We start from the raw sequence: 19,391 nt of genomic DNA on the forward strand, positions 1-19,391 counted from the left end.
CTCAACTCACTGTTTACCTTCTTTCAATGGTCCAACTGTGACTAGAAGCCGGAGCCCTGCCTCCCCGCGCCCCCCGCTGTGCGCCGCGCTTCTGGGTGCTCTTACCACTGATGGGTGCTACACGTGACGGGTGCTCCTTGGGCTAAACCAGTGTGGGGCCACCGCACCTGGGCCGCACCCTTGGACTGCCTGCCTCTGGGCTCCCCCGTGCTCGCGCGGGGACGGTTGGGCTGGTGCCCGGTGGCCCGCCGTGTCTCTGGTGCTGCCATCTGCCCTGGGCGTGCCTCCGCCCCAGTGCCTGCTGGAAGTGCCCTCCTAGCGCACGCCGTCCCCTTCCGTAAGTGACCTCATCGGTTCCAAGCACCTGCCACGCCCGTTAGCATTAAATGCTCGTCGTCGTGTTCATCTCCTTGACTTTCTCCACCCTCCCCCCCCCATTCCTTTGAGGGTGAGTCCGTGTCCTTGGTCCTGTCCAGAAGGAGCCGTGAGTCCCCGTTCAGAGAGGAAGGACTGCCGCAGGACCACGGTCCCCTCGAAGGTGTCCCCACCCTCCTCCAGACCTTGCCCCGGTTCTACCCCAGGGGAGACAGGATGCCTGGCAGCCCCTCCTGCCTGGCCTCGGGTGGCCTTCCTGAGGGTGACCAGCAGGGACATGGGTGCGGCGTCCTCCCATCCCTAAGACTGTGGACAATATTAACAAATTTGAGATAAAAGCAACCTCTTGGTCTGGTAAAAACAACAAAACAACAACAATTCTTTGCCTCTCCTGGTTGAAATTCTGGGGTGGGCCGCCAGAAGTACTTCTGGAAGCATCTGTCCTTTGGTGGAGGGAGCTTTCCCAGACACGCTCCTGGTGGGAGACGATGGGCCCTTTGGGCCTCCTCCCAAGGCGCCCACAGGACGTGGCATCGGGAGCTGGCACCGTCCCTGGGGGCGAGAGTGTGCCACAGCGGAAACCTCATCTGGTGGCTTGAAAATAGTTGGTGACAACGAGGGGGGGGGGTCATGTGCCTTTGGGCCACTGTTGGGTGCACATCGTCCTTCTCATGCATGTGGGTGTTCTGGAAGGTGGCCTCCCACAGGATCTGGGTGTGTTCCTGACCCCTTGGTGCCCTGGTTTGGTGCCCGGCACCCGCCTGTGGCTGTGGTCCCCGAGCAGCCAGCCCTCCCGGCTTCCCAGGGTCCCCGCAGCAAGAGAACGGTGTCCTGTGCGGGGTGTGTTGGGTGCACGTCTCCTGTTCCCTAAGTGACAGGTTTCCCCACGGGATGAGACTGTGTCTCTATGTGAATCAAGCCAGTCGGCTTCCCAGCCAGCCTCGTACCAGAAATACAGACAACTCGCTGTGTCTGCTGTGCCCGTGCGGTTCTCGGGACATGTGCGCCACTCCCTCCCGCGCCGACCATGGAGGCTGCTGGGGGTGCGGGGGCCCGGATCTGGGCCCGTCGGCGATGGCTGGGCTCCTGCGGGGAGTGCGCATCGTGGCGGGCATGAGTGAGGGGCCTATCCCAGGAGGCTTGGGGTCTTCGAGTGGCATTTGGTTCTTTGGGGTTAGACCGGCCCCGGGGATGCCCGATTCCCCTCAGCCCGGCCTCTCCTGGAAGTTTGGTGTTTCAGTGGCCTAGGTTCGTAGGTGACACAGAGGAGACAGGAACTGATGTAAACTGCTCTGAGGCCTGCCCCACAAGAGGGTGGCGCTGGCCCCCTGAGGGGGGCTTGCTGTGCACGTGGATGGAGGAGGCCTCGTGGGGGCCGCCGTTCCCGGAGTGAGGGAGATCTTGGCCCAGATGCACCTTTCTTTTCCCGCCCGGCCCACCGTTCCCTTGCCTTGTGACCGTGGAGCACAGGAAGCCCGTCCCCTGTGGTGGCCACCTCCACCCGGCCCTTCAGATGCTGGCCAGAGTCCAGGGGGTCTGCTGGCAGAGCCGATGCCCCCGAGGCCTCCCCGGATGACCACGGCCCACCCTGGTGAGGCAGGGGCCTCCGCCACCCATGCTGGGCCACGTGCCCCAGGCGAGGCCTGCAGCTGTCGTCTGTAGGCAGGGTCCCGGTCACCCATGGCAGGCCTGCATCCTGCAGCCGGCAGAGGAGGGGGCGTCTGGACAGACCCTTAAACACGACAGGGTCCCATGGTGGGGCATTTCCTTGTCTGCCCAAGGGAGGTGGGCAAAGTGGCAGACCCCCCCAACACACCCAATTCACATCCTGGGGGGTGCACACCTCCTCCCTACTCTGTGCACGAAGGAGGAGCAGGACTGCCCTTCTGTGCCCGTCACAGACACTTCCGGCATCTCCGCCGGTGTCCACGGGGTCGGTCAGGAGGCCATGCTCTCCTGGGACCTCGTGCCCAAACCTGAGCCCTCCGAAGTGGCTCCCTCTTCTCTGGGTCAGCAGAGCTATTCAGTACTGTTTCCTTCCTTCTGGTCCAGATCTTCCTCAGACTGCGGAGGAGAGCTGCGGAGAGCTCCAGAAGCTCCTTTCTTTTGTGAGCCCCGGGGAGGTGAACGAGGGGTCTGTCGCCCAAACCTGCTTGTCAGCCCGAGACCATGGTTCTGTCTTCCATTTGCAAATCCTGACAGTTTTTTCTTTTCTCCAGAATAGAATCTGTCCACTGGGGTCTAAGTCGGGTGAGGTCCGTGTGTGGCTCCAGTGTAGGCAGATGACCCGGTCATCAGTACCGTCTGCCCAGGCGGCACGCAGGCTGTCGCCCGGGAGCCAGGGCCAGTGGGGGAAGGGGAAGGGTGTCTCCCGCTGGCCTTGGGTGGCTGAGTGGAGCTGGGTGGCCCAGCGTGAGGAGACCCTGGTGACACCGAGCAGTGCTTGCCTTTCATTTCTGCTGCTGCATCTGAGTCTCGTGAACTGTATCATTGGGAGAGGGTCAAGTCCAGGATGGCTGCGCCACTCCTGCCGTTAGCGGTGATTGGTCTCTATCATTCAGTCCCCCCTTAGACAGGTAAGGTCACCTTCAACAGCAAACTGACTCAATTGGTAAACACACAAGCTGGCATTCTTTCCAAGGGTTTCTACAAGAATTCCCTATAGAGTAGCATCTGTGATCACAGAAGTGTGTGAGCCCATGTAGACAATTGTGTACGTTGTTAGAGCCGCATCTCCCCGACGGCGCACCTCTTCGTTCAGTTGTTACCCAAAAACAAAGACCAAAGAAGGCCAATCTCTCATTTGACTTTGTATTTTTAATCCACCTGTTTTAAAAATTGCCGTCTGTAGTAACCGCTCGCTGTGAGGCCCCATCTTGACACTCCAAGTGATTGTGACCAGTGATTCATGTCCTGTTTTTCTGCTCTTCTAAGAAAAAAAAAACAACAAAAAGACAGTGTAAGTTATTGCTCAGCAATAATCATGTTGTTCATGTGAATTAACAACATGTCTGATTTTCTGATAGCATTATTATGTTTTATATTTTTGTTTACTGTACATTGTGTGTGGTTTTATTTGGTATTTATTTGTGTTCTGAGGTCTTGCGATGTTTTTGTGTTTCTGATGCTAATAACTGAAGTTTGTAAGAGTGTAGAATGCAAAACTTGGAAATGCTCAACTGTCTGATTAGAGGAAAATAAATCTGACTAAGGACTCCCTGTTTCTCTTTCCACCGTCTCCACAGGCAGAGCCTTGGGCTTGGGGTGTGGGGGCCCTTCCCCCTCCCCCACCCTGCGGGGCCTCCCCGGCTCCGCTCTCAGAAGTGGCCTTGGCAGCAGCCCCCCAGAATGGTGCACACTTGGCTCCGTCCTCTGCTGTCACCATCTTCAAGCTCCTGGTGTATGAAAGAGGGTCTCGTACACTTGGTTTGCACTAGACCCTGCAGACTCTGGAGCCGTTCCTGCCCGTGGCCTCCTGCGCCCCCCCCCCCCCCCCCCCCCCCCCCCCCCCGGCCAGGCAGTGGCTCTGACCTCGGCGAGTCCTGGAGGCTGGAGCACACGGCATCCTTGCTCTCAAGTCCCCGGCCTGGTGCAGAGCCGGGGAGGTGGCGCTCACTCCCACCAGGCCCAGGCCCTGGCATCCAGAATGGTGGAGGGGCCCCAGACCCGGGGTCCTGCCCCACGTCCGCCACTTCATCAGCTGTGGGACTTTGGGCTCTTATGAACCTCAGATTCCTCATCTGTCAAATGGGAGGACAGCATCTCTCTCCTTTCCAGAAGGTGGCTATTAGAAAGCTGTACCGGAGCACCTGGGTGGTTCAGCCGGTTAAGCGTCTGATTCTTGATCTCAGCGCAAGTCTTCATCTCAGGGCCGTGAGTTCAAGCCCCACGCTGGGCTCCAGGCTCCTCACAGGAGTGTCAGAGGGTAGAGGGCCCGAACGACCTTTTCCCGGCTCTGTGTTTCTCCAGGTGGTCTTGTGGATCAGGCCCGGGGGCAGGAGGCCTGTGTGGACACCCCCAAATGATCCCATGTGGAAGCTGCTTCCCAGCACTGGTGCAAGGACCCTGGGAACCTCCCCTCCCCCCCCCGGCTGTCCTGCCCCCCCCTCCCTGCCGTGCGGCACCACTGCGTCCCACTGGGCCACTAGCAATCTGGGCAGCAGGAAGGCGGCCCCATCCAGGGTCCCACACAGGCCCTCAGCCCACATTGCTCCTGCTTTCCCTCAACTGGGGGGCCCACCAGGAAGTCCTCCCCACCCCATGCCCTCAGCCTTGTGACACACAGTGGGGAGTCCAGGCCCCCCCCCCCCGCCGCCCCTGCTCTTCCTAAGCCTCCCTCCACCTGGAGGGTTCCCAGTTCACCCCACCCTGTGGTGAAGGGCTTGTGCCCCATCCATGTCTCTGGCACTTAGCCTTGAGCTCCCATCGTGGCCTCAACCACAGCAGGGATGCTGAACGGCACCGTGGGAGCCCCCGAGAATGGCCCTGACCCTCCTGGCCCGGGACGCAGTGTGGACAGCTCTGTGGGCTGGGCCGCCGAGGCACGGAGCAGCAGCTGCAAGGCCACGTATGCCTGGGGTTTTCCAGCTCCTTCAGAGGTCACGCCGCTGGGATTTCAGAAACTGGATTCTTTCAGCCTTTTGGAAACTTTCTGGAGTCCTACACAAAGGGAAATGGGCAATAAACCCCAGGGAGAAGAGCACCCCCTGCTGGGTGCACCTGAGCGGCGGTGGGGACACCAGTCGAGGTGGCTGCAGATCTGGGCCGCTGTCCAGCAGCAGAGGGCGGGTGTGGTGAGAAGCAGGGTGCTTGCAGCAGCTCCTCCGCCTGAACCCAGACCTCAGCCAGGACTGAAGAGTGTAGCTACACGTCAGACTGGCCCACAGCCTTGGCCTTGGTCCCCAAGTCAGCACCAGGGGCCACCCCGCCCTCCCAGCGACTTGGGAGGCTTGGTCCAGGAAAGGAGGGGCCCGGTGGTTCCTTGTGACCCTGGCTGACTCCCTGGGCTCAGGGGGATGGGTGGGGCCGCTCTGTTCTGAACCCCTCCAACCAAGACCTCCGCAGGGCCACCAGGATCCCGTGCTGATGCCTGGCCGCGTGGCTGTTGCTCTGCGTGGAGGCAGGGATGCTCCACATGAGCCAAGGCCCAAACCTGGAAAGATGCCTGAGCAGCCCCCCCCGCCCCCCCCCACCATGCACCTGCATTTGGTCAGAGACACCTGGTCTCTGAGCATCTGTTTTTAAAAAATTTTTTTTTAATGTTTTATTTATTTCTAGGAGAGAAAGAGAGACAGCGTGAGCAGGGGAGGGTCAGAGAGAGAGGGAGTCACAGACTGAAACAGGCTCCAGGCTCTGAGCTGGCTGTCAGCACAGGGCCCGATGCGGGGCTCGAACCCACGAACCGCGAGATCATGACCTAAGCGAAAGTCGGATGCTTAACCGACTAAGCCACCCAGGCGCCCCGTCTGAGCATCTGTTTTAAGGGAGAAAATCAAGGTTGGGAGAGGGGTGTGTCCGTGGAGCCCTCCCTGCACTTTGCTGGTCTTCCGTGACTGTGGCTCACGTTGGCGCCCGGACGTGCCCACCGCCCCTCAAGACGGTACCAGAACCTGACCAGTGAGTTGTGAAGAATGGCTGTTTCCAGTTTCCTGAAAACGGACAGCTGCAGAAGCTAGATCCCGAATCAAGGAGATCTGTTAAAACAGCAAGGCCACCGGGGAACGGAAGTCTGCAGAGGGCGTTCTCACCTGACCCTGCGGCCAAGGGCACCGTGGAGGGCCGGCTGGGCTGTGCCCCTAAGTGCCACGGGGCTGCACGGAGGCATCCAGCCTGTTCCTCGGGGCGTAGGGGAAGCTCTGCGTGTCCCCAAGCCCGCAAGCCCGGGCCTTGCTCCCCAGTGACCCCTGGACCTCAGGGTTGGCCTTGGAGGAAGGCAGAGCTCAGAGGCCCCCCGGGCAGTGAGGGGGCTGGGCTGGCAGCCGGGTCTGAGGACCAGGGGCCAGTGCCCTGCAGGGTTGAGCACGTGAGGGGGTCTGGACAGCACAAGACCCCTGTGAAAGCACTCTTGGGATGGGGGGGACATGTGGCCTGAGCCAGTGGTGGCCACGGGCCTGGCGGGGGCACACCCTGTGCTGGGGCCTCCCAGGCAGCAGAGCGTGGAGGGTCACACCCCCCCTCACAGAGGCCTGCCCCCTCTCTGTCCTCATGCACCGCCCCCCCCAGCCAGCAGCGGATTGGGGAGGCCACGCCTCGCCCCTGCCACAGGCCTGGCGGCAGGTGTGTGCACAGACGAAGGGCCAAGAGAGATCTGGAGTTAGGCAGGGACCTCACAGGTGGAGGGAGAGGAGTGCCCCAGGGCGAGTCTGCAGGGGTCTGTGCAGCACTGCGGGGGGGGGGGGGTGTGTGACCACCTGCCCTGGGGGGACTGTTGGCCACCCCCCTCCCAGGAGCGTGGGCCCCGGGGCACTTCTTGGGGGTGCGGCAGTGGGGAGGAGATGGCCTCGCTGGAGGGGTGACTCCGGAGAGGAGGACAGGACCTGCCCGGAGGGGCTGCGGCTCATCCTCCCACCGCCCCCCCTCACCCCTCCTCTCCCCTCGCAGGAAGAGAACCAAGCATGCTGGAGCCTCAATCCCTCCAGAGGGACGCTAAGGCCCAGAGACGTGCAAGAGCCGACCCGAGGTCACACAGCAAATCAGGGACAAAGGTGAGGGGGAAGGAGCTGGGGACTGTTCTTGGGCCGTCCCCACAGAGTTGTAGAGAAGGTAGAGAGGGAGGGACGGGGGAAGCAGGTGATTCCCAAGGTTCTGCAGTCTGCGTGGGGACCACAAGGGGTCTGTCCCCCCACCCCTGCGGGGCGGGGGCAGGGCTGTCACCCACAATGCTCTCACACTAGGGGGGCTGAGATGGCCAATCAGAGCACAGCAAGCCTGTACCATGTGATTGGCGCACATTACAGGAGCCAATCAGAGACCTCACTGAGCCCTGCCCAGTGGCCTAGGCAGAGAGGTGTGAGGTCCAGCTGCCCGGGGCCACCTTTCCTACCACGCGAAGACTGCACAGAGGGAAGCCAACAGCGAAGGCAGCCAAGCCGAGACAGAGTGAGACTGAGACCCGCAGACAGATGGAGACTAAGAGCTGGGACAGCCCCTGGATCCAACCTTGCCTGAAGCAGTCACTTCATGGCATTTCCTGATCGCTGGCAGAAACTCACTTTCAGTCTTTGCATTTCTGCTACTTCCCACAGAGCCCCTGACCAAAGTGTGTGCCCACACGTGTACCAGGGAACCCGGGGCACCTGTGCGTGCAGCTCGGGGCCTCCTGTGCACACATGGAGGACTTCTTGTATCATGTCTGCGCTGCTGAGGTGGGAGGGACTCCTGGCAGCTCTGGGCCTGGGCTGGTGCCCGTCTCCTGCCTCTGCATGGGCCCCCATCCGGGTCACACTCTGATGTCTGGACCCGCGTCAGCCACTGGCAAGGACGCCCCTTTCAGGGCGGGGAGACAGCACCTCGCGGCCCACCCGCCCCCACCCGCCTGTTGTGCCACCTTCAGCCCACTCCACGCTGTGACCTCATCCTTCATGTCTCCGCTTCAATGCCGCCTCTTCCAGGAAGATGTCTCTGGCTGCCGGGGAGTCTTGCTGCCCTCTGCACACAGTGCGATGTCTCTGGAAATGGCCTTCCAGGTGGGGCAGGAGTGGTCAGGAAGTTCCATCTCCCCAAGGCCCGACCCCCCACCTTCTAGAGCCTCTCTTTGGCCGTGCCCTCGAAGCAGTCCACTTTCTCAGTTGGGAGAAGGGAGCCCCAGTTTGGGAAGAGAGCACTTCCAAGCTGTCTCTGCCTTGAGAGCCACAAGTAGGGTGGTGGGAGGAGGTGAGGGGAGCAGAGCCAGACACTCTGAGGAGCCCCAGGAAGGCCGGGTCAACAGGACTCCTTCCCAGCAGGAGCGAGACAAGGGGCAGAACGGAGATGATCCCCAGAAGCCCCCTTGTTCCCCGTGAAGGCTTCCTCTCTGGATGGCGCTTTCTGTCAGCCCAACAGGTAGACAAGGCTAAAGTCCGGGGCCCGGGAGACCCCTCCTCATCCCAGGCTGGGCTGGGGGCCACCGCCTCCGGGCAGGGCTGGCACCGCCCAGAGCAGATGCCAGGATCCCGCCGGTTGCTCGGCAAGGCTAACTTGTTCCCCAGTCTCCCAGGTCTACGGCCATCTCCACCGCCTGCCCGCAGCAGCTCACCCTGGACTCTGGCCACCCACCACTCCTCCCCTCGCCATCGGCTGTGACCGGCGAGGTGCCATCTGCTCAACGCCCATCACCCGTGGGTCACCCTATCCCTGACGATCGATTGACCATCTGCCCCACCTGTAACCCCCCGGCCATCATCCAGATTACTGTGCACAGTCCGTCCACCCACCCACCTGCCTTCTACCATCCCACCCCTCACAAACCACCCCCCTTCACCACCGTCCACCCCAGCCCGTCCCTCCAACACCCTACACAATCAGCCCACCCGTCCATCCATCCATCCGTTTGCATCTGGTCGTGCTCCCCGCTCTCACCCACCCATCAGCCCCCCCCACCCCGCTAACCTGCTACTCACAGGCCATCTAAATCCCACTCAGCATCCACTGGTCCAGCCTCCAGTCTCCTCTGCAGCCATTCGTCAGCCCAAAGCCAACACCCTTTCTCACCCACCATTCATGTCAACAGAGTCCATCCAATATCTACAATTGGTATTCACCCATTCTCCATCCATTTACCCAAGCGCCATTTTTGTCTACCCTCCTCGCTTACCCTCATTCTTCCTCATCCAACCACCACCCGCCGTCCATTGCCCGCCCTCCCACAACCCACCGCCCTCTATCCGTCCAGCACCCACACCCAGCAGCCACCCATCGCCGCCCAGTGCCACGCAACATCCACCCAGTCGTGCGCCACTCATTCTCCACCCACCAGCGCTCAATCAGCGTGCATCGGTGGATCCACTCACCACCCGCCTTCCCCTTCCCCCTCCTCGCTAACCAGTGCACACGCCCTCCACCCCTCACCATGCACCTGCTACCAGCCACTCACCTGCGCTCTTAGACGCTCGCCACTCACAGCCCATCTACCACCGTCCGCAGTGCCTCCAGGCCAGGGGGCAGGCGGACCCTGCGGACACCCAGCCCCCAGGCGGGCCAGCCGCACAGGGACTGAGACAGCGGGGACCCTAGAGGTTGTTCCCCGCCACTGCTGCCCCCCAACCCCACCCTTGTCATGGAGCAGGTGGGTGCTGACAAGGCCCTCTTCCTGGGCCCCCAAGGTCCTCGGCTTCCTGCAGGGCTGAGTGTGGGGGAGGGAGCGAGGCCGACCTGCGCCTCCTGCAGGGGCCCGGAGGTAAATGTGTAACCGCGGCGGCCGCGCCCCGCCCCGCCCGGTCAGGTGGGCCCCGCGGGGCAAAGTCTGCGGGTCTGAGCGGCGGCAGCGGCGTGATGGGCGCGCTGGGCCGGGCGCTGCTGTGGCTGCAGCTGTGCGGTAAGCGGGGGGCAGGCGTGTGCGTGCGGGCTCCGCGGCCTGACTCAGTTTCCCCGTCCCCGGGGGCGCCCTGACCCTTGCCCTTTGCACCTGGCCTGCGCGTGTCCCAGATGTCGACCCCCAACGCGGCTCTGTCCCTGTCCTTTTCTCTCTTTTCTTTTTTGTAAGTTTATTTTTAATTTATTTATTTTGAGAGATGGGGGAGGGAGGGAGAATATGGCAGGGGAGGGGCAGAGAGAGAGAGAAATTCCCAAGCAGGCTCAGCGGCCAGCGCAGAGCCTGAGGCAGGGCTTGAACTCACTAACGTGAGATCATGACTTGAGCCCAAATCAAGAGTCGGCAGCTTAAGGGACTGAGCCACTCAGGCGCCCCCTGTCCTCCTCTCTTAAGCCCCTGGCGGTTCCCTCAGGACGCAGATCCCAGTCAGGGCCCACCCTCCAGCACCTTCTACCCGGCAGAGGCCTCTTAACCCCTCCACCTCCAACCCCTGGTGGTCTCCGTCCTTGCCCTCTGGTGCAACGACCAGCAAACTGGGGGCGGGGCGAGGAGGCGACACCTAGGGGTGTCCCAGAGGAGGGCACGTAGGAGCGGGCGCTGCAGATCTGGTAGGAGTCCGTCAGAGAGCACCGAGGCAGGGCTCCCGCGGGGTCTGGGCTGTCAGGGAGAGCCCATCTGTGCCCTGGGCTCTGTGACCAACCTTCTTCTGCCTGGGGGTGGGGCGTCTGAGCGGGAAGCACTTAGTCACCCCCTCCCCAGCCATGACCCGTGCGGCCTACAAACTCTGGGTCCCCAACACCAACTTCGAAGTCACCGCCAACTGGAGCCAGAACCGGACCCCGTGCTCGGGCGCCACCGTCGTGTTCCCCGCGGACAAGGTGACTCCCCCGCCACAAACCCGGGGCTCGTGCTGGGGACTCACATTGGGGGGGGGTTGAGGAGAGGCAAAGGGGGTCCGCCAGCCAACGCCAGTTCTTTCTGCAGATAGTGTCAGTCCTGGTGCGAGAAGGTCACAGCATCTCGGACATGGTGAGGAGGCGCTGCGGCTGAGACCCAGGTCGGAGGGGGGCTGGTGGTCCCTCCTGGTCCTCCTGAAGCCCCTTGTCTTGTGACTGGGCCCCCCCTGAATGGGAAATCGTGCAGGCCTTGGGCCTCTGGAAGGGCTTTCTGGGAGGCCGGGGAAACCGTATGGGAGAGCAGGCTCTTGTCCTGGGGTCCCAGCTCAGGCTGTCCCCCAGCTTTGGAAGGGGCTCGGAAGGTGGCTCCTGTCCCCACTGCCCTCTGCCCCTGGCCTCCAGCCCCCGGCTGCCTGTCTTCTGTAAGGTTTGCTCTGGGAAACACCCTTCCCCAACCCTCCTCCCCAGAGCCTTTCCCTGTCCTGGAGCCTGGACCCCATCAGAAGCCTAGGGGATCCTTCGCTCATGCTGCTTGCCAGGACGCTAGAGTTCTGGAGAATGCTGGGGGGTAGGAGGGTAAGAGAGGTTCCCTGACTAGTACGTTTGGGAGATGCTGCAACCTGCATTTGCCTGGAGCTTCGCTATGTGTTGAAGGCTCTGATAAGGCCTGTCTCTTAAAGGCAGGCTCAGCAAGCTACCAGCCAAATGCAGCCATGTGGCTAGAGCGAACAATGGTTTTTACATTTTTAAATGGTTGGGGGAAAAGGTCAAAAGATGAACATTTTTGTGGCACGTGAAATATAGAATTCAAACTTCAGTGTCCATAAATAAAGCTTCATCAGCACACGGCCCTGCCCATTCGGTCACTGGCATCTACGGCCACTGTCACGCTACAAGGCAGAGTTGAGGCCATGATGCAGCCCATGTGGCCTTCAAAGCTTCAAGTATTTACTGTCCAACCCTTTACAGAAAAGGTCACTGCTCCCTGATTGAAAGTGCCGTCTCCCAGGACCCAGCCCCGTCAGGGTCCCTCCAGCTCCCTGCTCACTGGGTTGGGTCATTGTTCTGTCAAACCAGGCCTGCCAGCAAGGTGTCACTGGTGTCAGTTGCTGGCTCTGAGCAGAGGTGGAGCTGGGGCGGAGGGGCGGGGAGGGGGGTACGGGCAGAGTTGGAGGCCTCTCCTGGAGGCCAGTGGATTTTGCGTGGGTGAGTTGGGGAGAGGGGCATCCGGTGGCCCTGGCCCCACCCAGTCTCTTGCCCAGATACAGGATCTGGGGACCTCACGCCTAAGTTCTACTCCCTGAGGTGTCTTGGTTAATTGATGGTTTTTAAAAGCAGCATTAACTGTGGGACCCGGCCACTCATGGGGCAGGGAAGTCAGTGCAAGGGACCCCTACCCTGCCTGTGAGCCGGAGCTGTCCCTGCCTGGGGAGGAGGCCTCGGGCAGAGACTGGGGGTCCCTGGTTCCAGCAGATCCGGGGTGTGGATGACCTTTCAACATCTGTCCAACCCAGAGACTCAGGTGCGGAAGGGGGCAGCCAGGTGGAGGAGGGGTGGAGACAGGGAGGGAGGAGCTGGACCCAGCGCCCACTCCCCCAGCCCGTGTAACTGTGGCAACCGGGCAGGCAGCAGCCTGGAGCAAGTGGAGAGGGGCATCCGGAGGCAGGGGTCCGTCCGTCTGGGGTGGGGTCCTGGGGCCGGGGGCCCTTCTCTGCTGACTTGGTTATTTTGGAAGCTTGAGCGTCTTAAAGGAGGCATTCATACGTTGCCTAATAGGTCCCTCTCTCTCACCCTTCTTTCCATCCCCCGCTGTCCAAATGGGAGCCCCTCCTCCTGTCCTGGGGGCCCAGAAGGTGCCCCCTCACCTCCCCAGCTTGTCCTCTGCCGGCACAGGGTCAGCGGGGGTCGGGGGTGGGGTGCCCCACCTCCACTAGACCCGGGTGGGAACTGTCCAGGGTCCCAGGACCAGGCCAAATGGGCCCAGAGCCGCCCCCGCCCGCCTCCCACCCCCGCTGCACGGAGGTCCCCTCCTGCATGACCCCTGCACTCAGCGTTCTCTGGCCGCCCAGATGTAGCCCAAGTGTTTTAACTTGTCTTTCTCAGCTTTGGAGCTCCCCTCCCCCCACTCCGGGATGTTCCTCCCTCCTGAACCCCCTCTCGTCTCCCATTTCTACCTTTGGAGGAATCTCGTATTTTCCGTCCATCAGTCCTTCGTCAGGGTGGACGGCTGCGAGCCCCTCCCCACTGCCAGCTTCCCGCCTGTGGTGCCTTCGCGCCCTGTAACCTCCCGTGAGGAGTCCGCGGCCTGATGCCTGCGTTTCTGGTGTTTTAAGAATCCGTCCCCGGGGCACCTGGGTGGCTTAGTCGGTTAAGCGTCCGACTTTCGCTTAGGTCATGATCTCGCGGTTCGTGGGTTCGAGCCCCGCGTCGGGCTCTGTGCTGACTGCCAGCTCAGAGCCTGGAGCCTGCTTCAGTCTGTGACTCCCTCTCTCTCTGACCCTCCCCTGCTCACGCTGTCTCTCTCTCTCTCTCCTAGAAATAAATAAAACATTAAAAAAAAAAAATTAAAAAAAAAAAAAAAGAATCCGTCCCCGCTGCCAAGTCACAGCCGTAACCGCCTGCGTGTGTGTTAGGTCACAGGCTTGCCACCGGCGGCAAGTGTTTGAGTGGGACACTACCAGGGAACCAGCTTTATTTTTCTCCTTAGAGTAAAGACCGGTTTCTGCCGCCTGCCTCCCAACCGCCGGCTCTGCGGCGCTGCTGCCACCACTCGCCGCCTTCCCCGGGGCCGGGGCTCTGGCCCTCCCTGTCCCTTTGCTCTCCTTCCCTGCTCCGGACCGGCGTCCTCACACGGTGGCTCTGCTGGGAGGCCCCTGGGGTGACTCACCCTCCCCTCCTCTGCTGGGAGGCCCACTAGCTTTTTGGGATCTGATGTTGCGGAGAAGTCGCGGGTTCATCAGGGCACAGCGGCAGCGGCGGACCCTGGAAGTCGGGCGGGACGTGAACTCCAGCTCGATACTGTCAAGCTGCCCGCTCAGGCGCCTTCACTTCCCTGCAAACATTTCACGCCCTCCATCGTAAACTCCATATTAGAGTTTTAAAGTTGGTCCCCGTAGAGGTGTCGCGGAGGATCAGTTCATCCACAGGCCTTTACAGTTTGCTATTGTGAGTGGTTCTCTATGTTTAAAAACTACACGTTCTACTTGCTAGTTTTTATGAACACCGACAGTTGCTCCTCTTTCTTTCCAGTCCTGACTCCTTTCCTTTCCTTTTCTTTCCAAGTAGCATTGTCCAGCACCTCCCCCCCGCCTTCAACAGAGGTGACAGAACGCGGGCATCTGTGTCTTGTTCCCACGTGAAAGAGAAGGCTTGTCCCATTTCTCACTGAGTGACTGTTTGCCGCGGGGTTTCCGTACATCAACTTTATTGTGGAAATTCTATTACTAGCTTGCTAGCAGCTTTTTAAAAAATCATAAATACATTTGTGGGCTTCTGTTCTTTTGTTGTTTTTGTTTTTACACTGAGTGAGGTACGGTGGCCCCCTCCCTACTTTTAGCCTGTTGATGAGGTTTTCTGAGGCCGAGCTCCGTTGCACCACTGATGTCCTCCTGGGACAAGTAGCCGCAGGTCAAAGCAGCCACTGCTGATCATCGGCTTCCCTCCGTCACAATGCACGGCTTTTGTTGGCACAAGACCCCTCACTGCCACCTGCTGGGACACCGCGGTACATATGGCTGGGAAGTCGCGTCCAGGAGCTGTCCTGGGACCGGAACCCCATGATCACCGTGTGGTTTTTAAAAAACTTCTAAAAAGTTTCTTCTCATTTATTTTGAAAGAGAGATAGAGAGCAAACGGGGGAAGGGCAGAGAGGGAGAGAAAGAGAATCACAAGCAGGCTGCGTGCTGTTGGGGGCTCGAACCCAGGAACTGTGAGGTCATGACCTGAGCTGAAATCAAGAGTCAGACGCTTAACCGACTGAGCCCCCCAGGCGCTCACCATGTACTTTTGGACAAATACACTATTGGATCTACTCAGCTAACACTTTATGCCGGGTTTTTTGTTTTTTGTTTTTTGTTTTTTTTTTTGCATCTACGTTTATAAGTAAAACTACAATTTTTCTGGTATTGTCCTCCATCCGGTTTGGGAATCAAGATTCCACAAGCCTCATGAAATGGCTGGCAATTTTCACTCTTTTTTTCCGTTTCCCAGAACGACGTCTGTAAGAAGGAATCAGTTAGTTGTTCCTTGTTATACTTCACCTGTAAAAACACTTGTACTGGGAAGTGAGACCCTAGACTAACATTTTAATTTCTTTAATGCTTGCTGCTCTATTCAGATTCTCTATTACGTCTTGTGCCAATTTTGACATTTTGAATTTTTGTAGAAGTTGTTATATTTCATCCAGGTTTTCACGTCTGGCAGTCCTTTTTGTATCTTAAGCTCTTTGGTGTCTGTGTCTACCCTCGTAAGTCCGTTAGTGCGTGGCCACCGCTCTGTTTCTTCCCTCCCAACTTCCTCGTTTTCAGGGAAGGTCTCTGTGCGGCCATCATTCCCATCTTTTTGTGATGCTCCTGCATTTGAATGGAACTTTGGCTGGATATGAAACTCTATAGGGGAAGTTCTTTTCCTTTAGGACATAAAATATTATTATACGGTCTTTCTGCCTCCATTGTTGTTGCTGAGGAACCTGACTTCTGATTTTTTTTCTTTCCTGGGTGATCTGTTCTTTCTCTCGGAAGCTTTTAGAATGTTCTATGCATCACTGACGTGTCTGGTTATGATTTTCCTTGTTTCCCATTCCGCGCTCTAGGAGACCTTTTCCTCTGAGAGTTCCTCTGAGAGTTCCCGGCTCTCTTCAAACCTGCAGAATTCATGCTCCTTGTGGCTTCAGCTATTTCCCCTCCTCCCCAACCCTTTATATCTGCATTTCTGCACTTGGATGTCAATTCTCCCTCCTCGCCCTGTCCTCTGCCCTTCCCTGCTCTGCCCTGCAGGGCCCCTCATTAGAAACACCCCAGTCACTGTGTCCTCTCCAGCTGCACCAGTCCACACGCTTATCTCACCTGTCATGCTCTTCTTTTCTATTATTATGCGTTTTGTAATTTATTTATATTTTCTTTTTTGTTTTTTTATTATTATTAAGCTTTTATTTAATTCCAATATAGTTACATACAGTGTTATATTAGTTTCCCGGGTACAAAACAGTATTGAATTCAACCCCCTTTGGTTCTTTTCTTAAAGATTTTTTAAAATGTTTGTTTATTTTATGAGCAGAGAGAAAGAGACAGAGGACTTGAAGCTGGCATTTGAAGCTGGCTCTGTGCTGAGCCCTACTTGGGACTCAGACTTACAAACTGTGAGATCATGACCTGAGCCAAAGTCGCACCCTCAACAGAGCCACCCAGACAGCCCTGGTTCTTTTCAAAAACAAGTTCCTGTTCAGACTTCACCTCTAACACGTCCCCTGTTCCTGAGGCGTCTGTCTGTCCCCACAGCTCACTGCAGCACCTGTGGGTGGGGCTGCCTCCTGTCCTAGTGCTGCAGGCTCAGGGGTGGGGACAGTTGCCCGTGACCTCCCCCCTTCCCCCCACCAGCCTGGTCAGGGCTGTAGCGCTGGAGGCCCCCCCGGAGGGCCGCCCACGGAGGCGCGGGACCACTCCTTGTTCCTGCTCAGTCAGCTCCCCTGGCCCAGCGCTTCTGTCCAACCCCAGCCCTGAGGGTCAGAAGGAGGCGGCCCGGGGTCATGGGGCTTGCGGGCGATGCGGCGGGAGACGATGGCCGCGACTCTGTCACCTGGCCTTCCCACTGCCTTAGATCCACTGACACCTGAGGCCCGAGCTGCGGCCCGACTTCTGTGGCGAAGCCCAGGCCCGCAAGGGAGACAGAGGCCACGCTGAGGCCCCGGCACCCCAAGTGCAGCCCCCTCCCTCCCTCACGCAGTTCCGGCTGCCTTCACACTCCCCTGCGGCTTGGGTTCCTGGCCGGTGCAGCTTCCCCCCTGGGGTGGGGGTGCGGGTGCGGGGATGGGAGAGGCCGTGGCCGGAATGCCATCCTGCCCCAAACTCTCCACGCGCCCAGGTCTCAGGCTGGGTCTTGCTCCTCGGCCCGTAGTCCCGCTCCCTCTGGCTTATTTGAGCCTCGGCGGGGAGAGGGCGCCGGGTCTGAGCTCCCTTCCCCGGGGACGCGGAGGGGGGACGCGCCCCGCCGGCACCCGGGACCGCCGCCCAAGCCCGCGCTTCCTGCAGCTCCTGCCGCGGGACGGGGAGTTCGTCCTGGACGCGGGAGCCGGCTTCGGCGCCGCAGCCGCAGGCAGGGACCCCGACTGCGGCGCAGGTGAGGGGGCGGGCCGGGGGCGGGGCGGGGCTTGCTGGGGGCGGGGCGAGCCCCGCGCGGAGCTCAGGGACGCGCGCCCTCCCAGGTGCCCCCGCGCTTTTCCTCGACCCCGACCGCTTCTCGTGGCACGACCCGCGCCTGTGGCGCTCCGGGGGCGCGGCGCGCGGCCTCTTCTCCGTGGACGCCGAGCGCGTGCCCTGCCGCCACGACGACGTCGCCTTCCCGCCCGACGCCTCGTTCCGGGTGGGCCTCGGCCCCGGCGCCGGGCCCGCGCGCGTCCGCAGCGTCTGGGCTCTCGGCCAGGTGAGCGGCGCAACGGGCCGGCCCGGGTCTCCTCTGCGCGCCGCGGGCCCCACGCGCGAGTTCCGAGCACTCAGCCGCTGTCCCCTCCTCGCCGGCGCCGCCCGCAGACGTTCACGCGCGACGAGGACCTGGCTGCGTTCCTGGCGTCCGCCGCCGGCCGCCTGCGCTTCCACGGGCCGGGCGCTCTGAGCGTGGGTGCCGACGCCTGCGCCGACCCGTCGGGCTGCGTCTGCGGCAACGCTGAGGTGAGCGCGGCCCGCGGCGGGGCGGCCGGGTCCGCGGGGGGCGGGGGGGGGGGGCTGGCGCCTGGCCCCCCGCCGCCGCCGTCTCCCCCTCCCCCCCCCGTGCCGACGGCCGCTGCCCCCCCTTCAGGTACAGCCGTGGATCTGCGCCGCCCTGCTCCAGCCCCTCGGCGGTCGCTGTCCCCCGGCCGCCTGCCGCGACGCTCTCCGGCCCGAGGGGCAGTGCTGCGACCTCTGCGGTGAGCGCCCCCTCCCGGCCCGTGTTCGCAGGGGCGGCCTGGCTACCCTGGCTCGCCCTCTGGGCCTGGGCCCGCGGCGCCAACCCCCACACTCCTGTCGCAGGAGCCATCGTGTCGCTGACCCACGGCCCCACCTTTGACATTGAGCGGTACCGGACGCGGCTGCTGCGAAGCTTCCTGGTAATGGCCCCCCCCCCCCGTCCCTATGGTCCCTGCAGCCCCCCCCGGGGACCTCCGCCGCCGCAGGGACCCCGGGGCCACAGTGTGCCTCACTGACGCGGTTACTCTCCGCGCATCTGCCCACCCCTTGTCCCTGCCGCCGACGCCCCCGCGGGTCTGAGGGCGCCGGTCCCTGGCACAACCTTGTCTGCTGCCCCAGCCCCAGTACCAGGGGCTGCAAGTGGCCGTGTCCAAGGTGCCGCGCCAGACCGCAGGCGCCGAGGCGGACACGGAGATTCAGGTGGTGCTGGCAGAGACCGGGCCCAACGGGACGGGCGATGCGGGGCGGCTGGCACGTGCCCTCCTGGCGGACGTCGCCGAGCACGGTAACCGCGGGTGCCCTCTTCCCGGCCCCTGCCCCGCCCCGGCCTGGCGGAGGCTGAGCGGCGCCCTCCGTTGCAGGCGAGGCCCTGGGGGTCCTATCCGCGGCGGCCCGGGAGTCGGGGGCGCCAGTCGGGGACGGCGCGGCGGCGGGGCTGGAAGGTTCGGGAACGCGCGCCGAGTTGGCAGGCGGCGTGGCGGCGGGGCTGCTCGTGCTGCTGCTGGCGCTGCTGGCGGGGGCGCTGCTGCTGAGCCGCGCTCGGAGGTTCAGGTACGCGGGACGGTGGTGGGGCCGCGGCGGGTGGAGCCTCAGTCTCCGAGCGGGACCGCGAGGGTTTATGTGCGTCCTTGTTCCCCAGGTGGAATAGGCGCGACGAAACGGCCCCAGCGCCTTTCGTGACGCCCCTGGGCTTCAACAACCCGGTGTTCGACGTGGCGGGCTCAGTGGAGCTGGTGAGGGGGCGCGTGGGGGGTAGCGGTCTTCCCCGGGGCGTGCTGGGCGCCGGCGCACCTTGACTCTGCGCGCCCCGCAGCCTTCAGCCCTGCAGGTGGAAAACAGCCGCACCAGCCGCAGCTACTTCGTTAACCCTCTTTTTGCCGAGGCGGAAGCCTGAGCACCCGCGTCTCTTGACATTCCAGGATCTCCACTCCCCTTCCCACACTTCTCGTCCCCATCCCCTGCAGACCCAGGGTACGGTGGCTTTGCCCAATAAAGGGGTTTATTGCACCTGCTATCAGTTGCTTCCTGTGTCCCCACCCCTTTGCCTTTGCTTGAGTGTGGAGAGCCGGCCAGTGCCCTCCTCACTCCATTGGTGAGGGGTGGTCCTCAGAGTCCTCCCTTCTGCGCACCTGCAAAGGGCATTTCTGGGCCCTTCCCGTAGAATGGGTCCACCAGAAGATTGCAGTCTGCAGAGTTACACCCAGAATGAGGAGGGGGCTGGAACTGGGGCGATGC

The 19,391-nt window shown here is 61.3% G+C and overlaps 1 protein-coding gene across 1 annotated transcript; it reads left to right on the top strand.

Annotated features, from left to right (window-relative positions):
* Positions 1–9,488: 9,488 nt before the first annotated feature.
* On the top strand, positions 9,489–19,163 carry AMN (amnion associated transmembrane protein). The gene is made up of 12 exons (XM_039251181.1): positions 9,489–9,886; positions 10,643–10,761; positions 10,868–10,912; positions 17,025–17,112; positions 17,198–17,415; positions 17,523–17,660; positions 17,788–17,896; positions 18,000–18,076; positions 18,276–18,441; positions 18,518–18,707; positions 18,796–18,889; positions 18,970–19,163. The coding sequence occupies exons 1-12, from the start codon at positions 9,844–9,846 to the stop codon at positions 19,048–19,050; spliced, it is 1,368 nt and encodes a 455-aa protein (XP_039107112.1). The 5' UTR covers positions 9,489–9,843; the 3' UTR covers positions 19,051–19,163.
* Positions 19,164–19,391: the final 228 nt, after the last annotated feature.

The sequence above is a fragment of the Hyaena hyaena genome, unplaced genomic scaffold (genome assembly GCF_003009895.1).
Source record: "Hyaena hyaena isolate Hyena2069 unplaced genomic scaffold, ASM300989v1 scaffold_386, whole genome shotgun sequence".
Classification (NCBI taxonomy): Eukaryota; Metazoa; Chordata; class Mammalia; order Carnivora; family Hyaenidae; genus Hyaena; species Hyaena hyaena.

Bases quoted from the DNA above. Each gene is read 5' to 3' on its own strand.
- AMN (XM_039251181.1), top strand. From the start codon at position 9,844: ATGGGCGCGCTGGGCCGGGCGCTGCTGTGGCTGCAGCTGTGCG. The intron at 17,661-17,787 runs GTGAGCGCGGCC...CCCCCCCTTCAG, and splicing joins GCGTCTGCGGCAACGCTGAG to GTACAGCCGTGGATCTGCGC. The intron at 18,442-18,517 runs GTAACCGCGGGT...CCTCCGTTGCAG, and splicing joins GGCGGACGTCGCCGAGCACG to GCGAGGCCCTGGGGGTCCTA.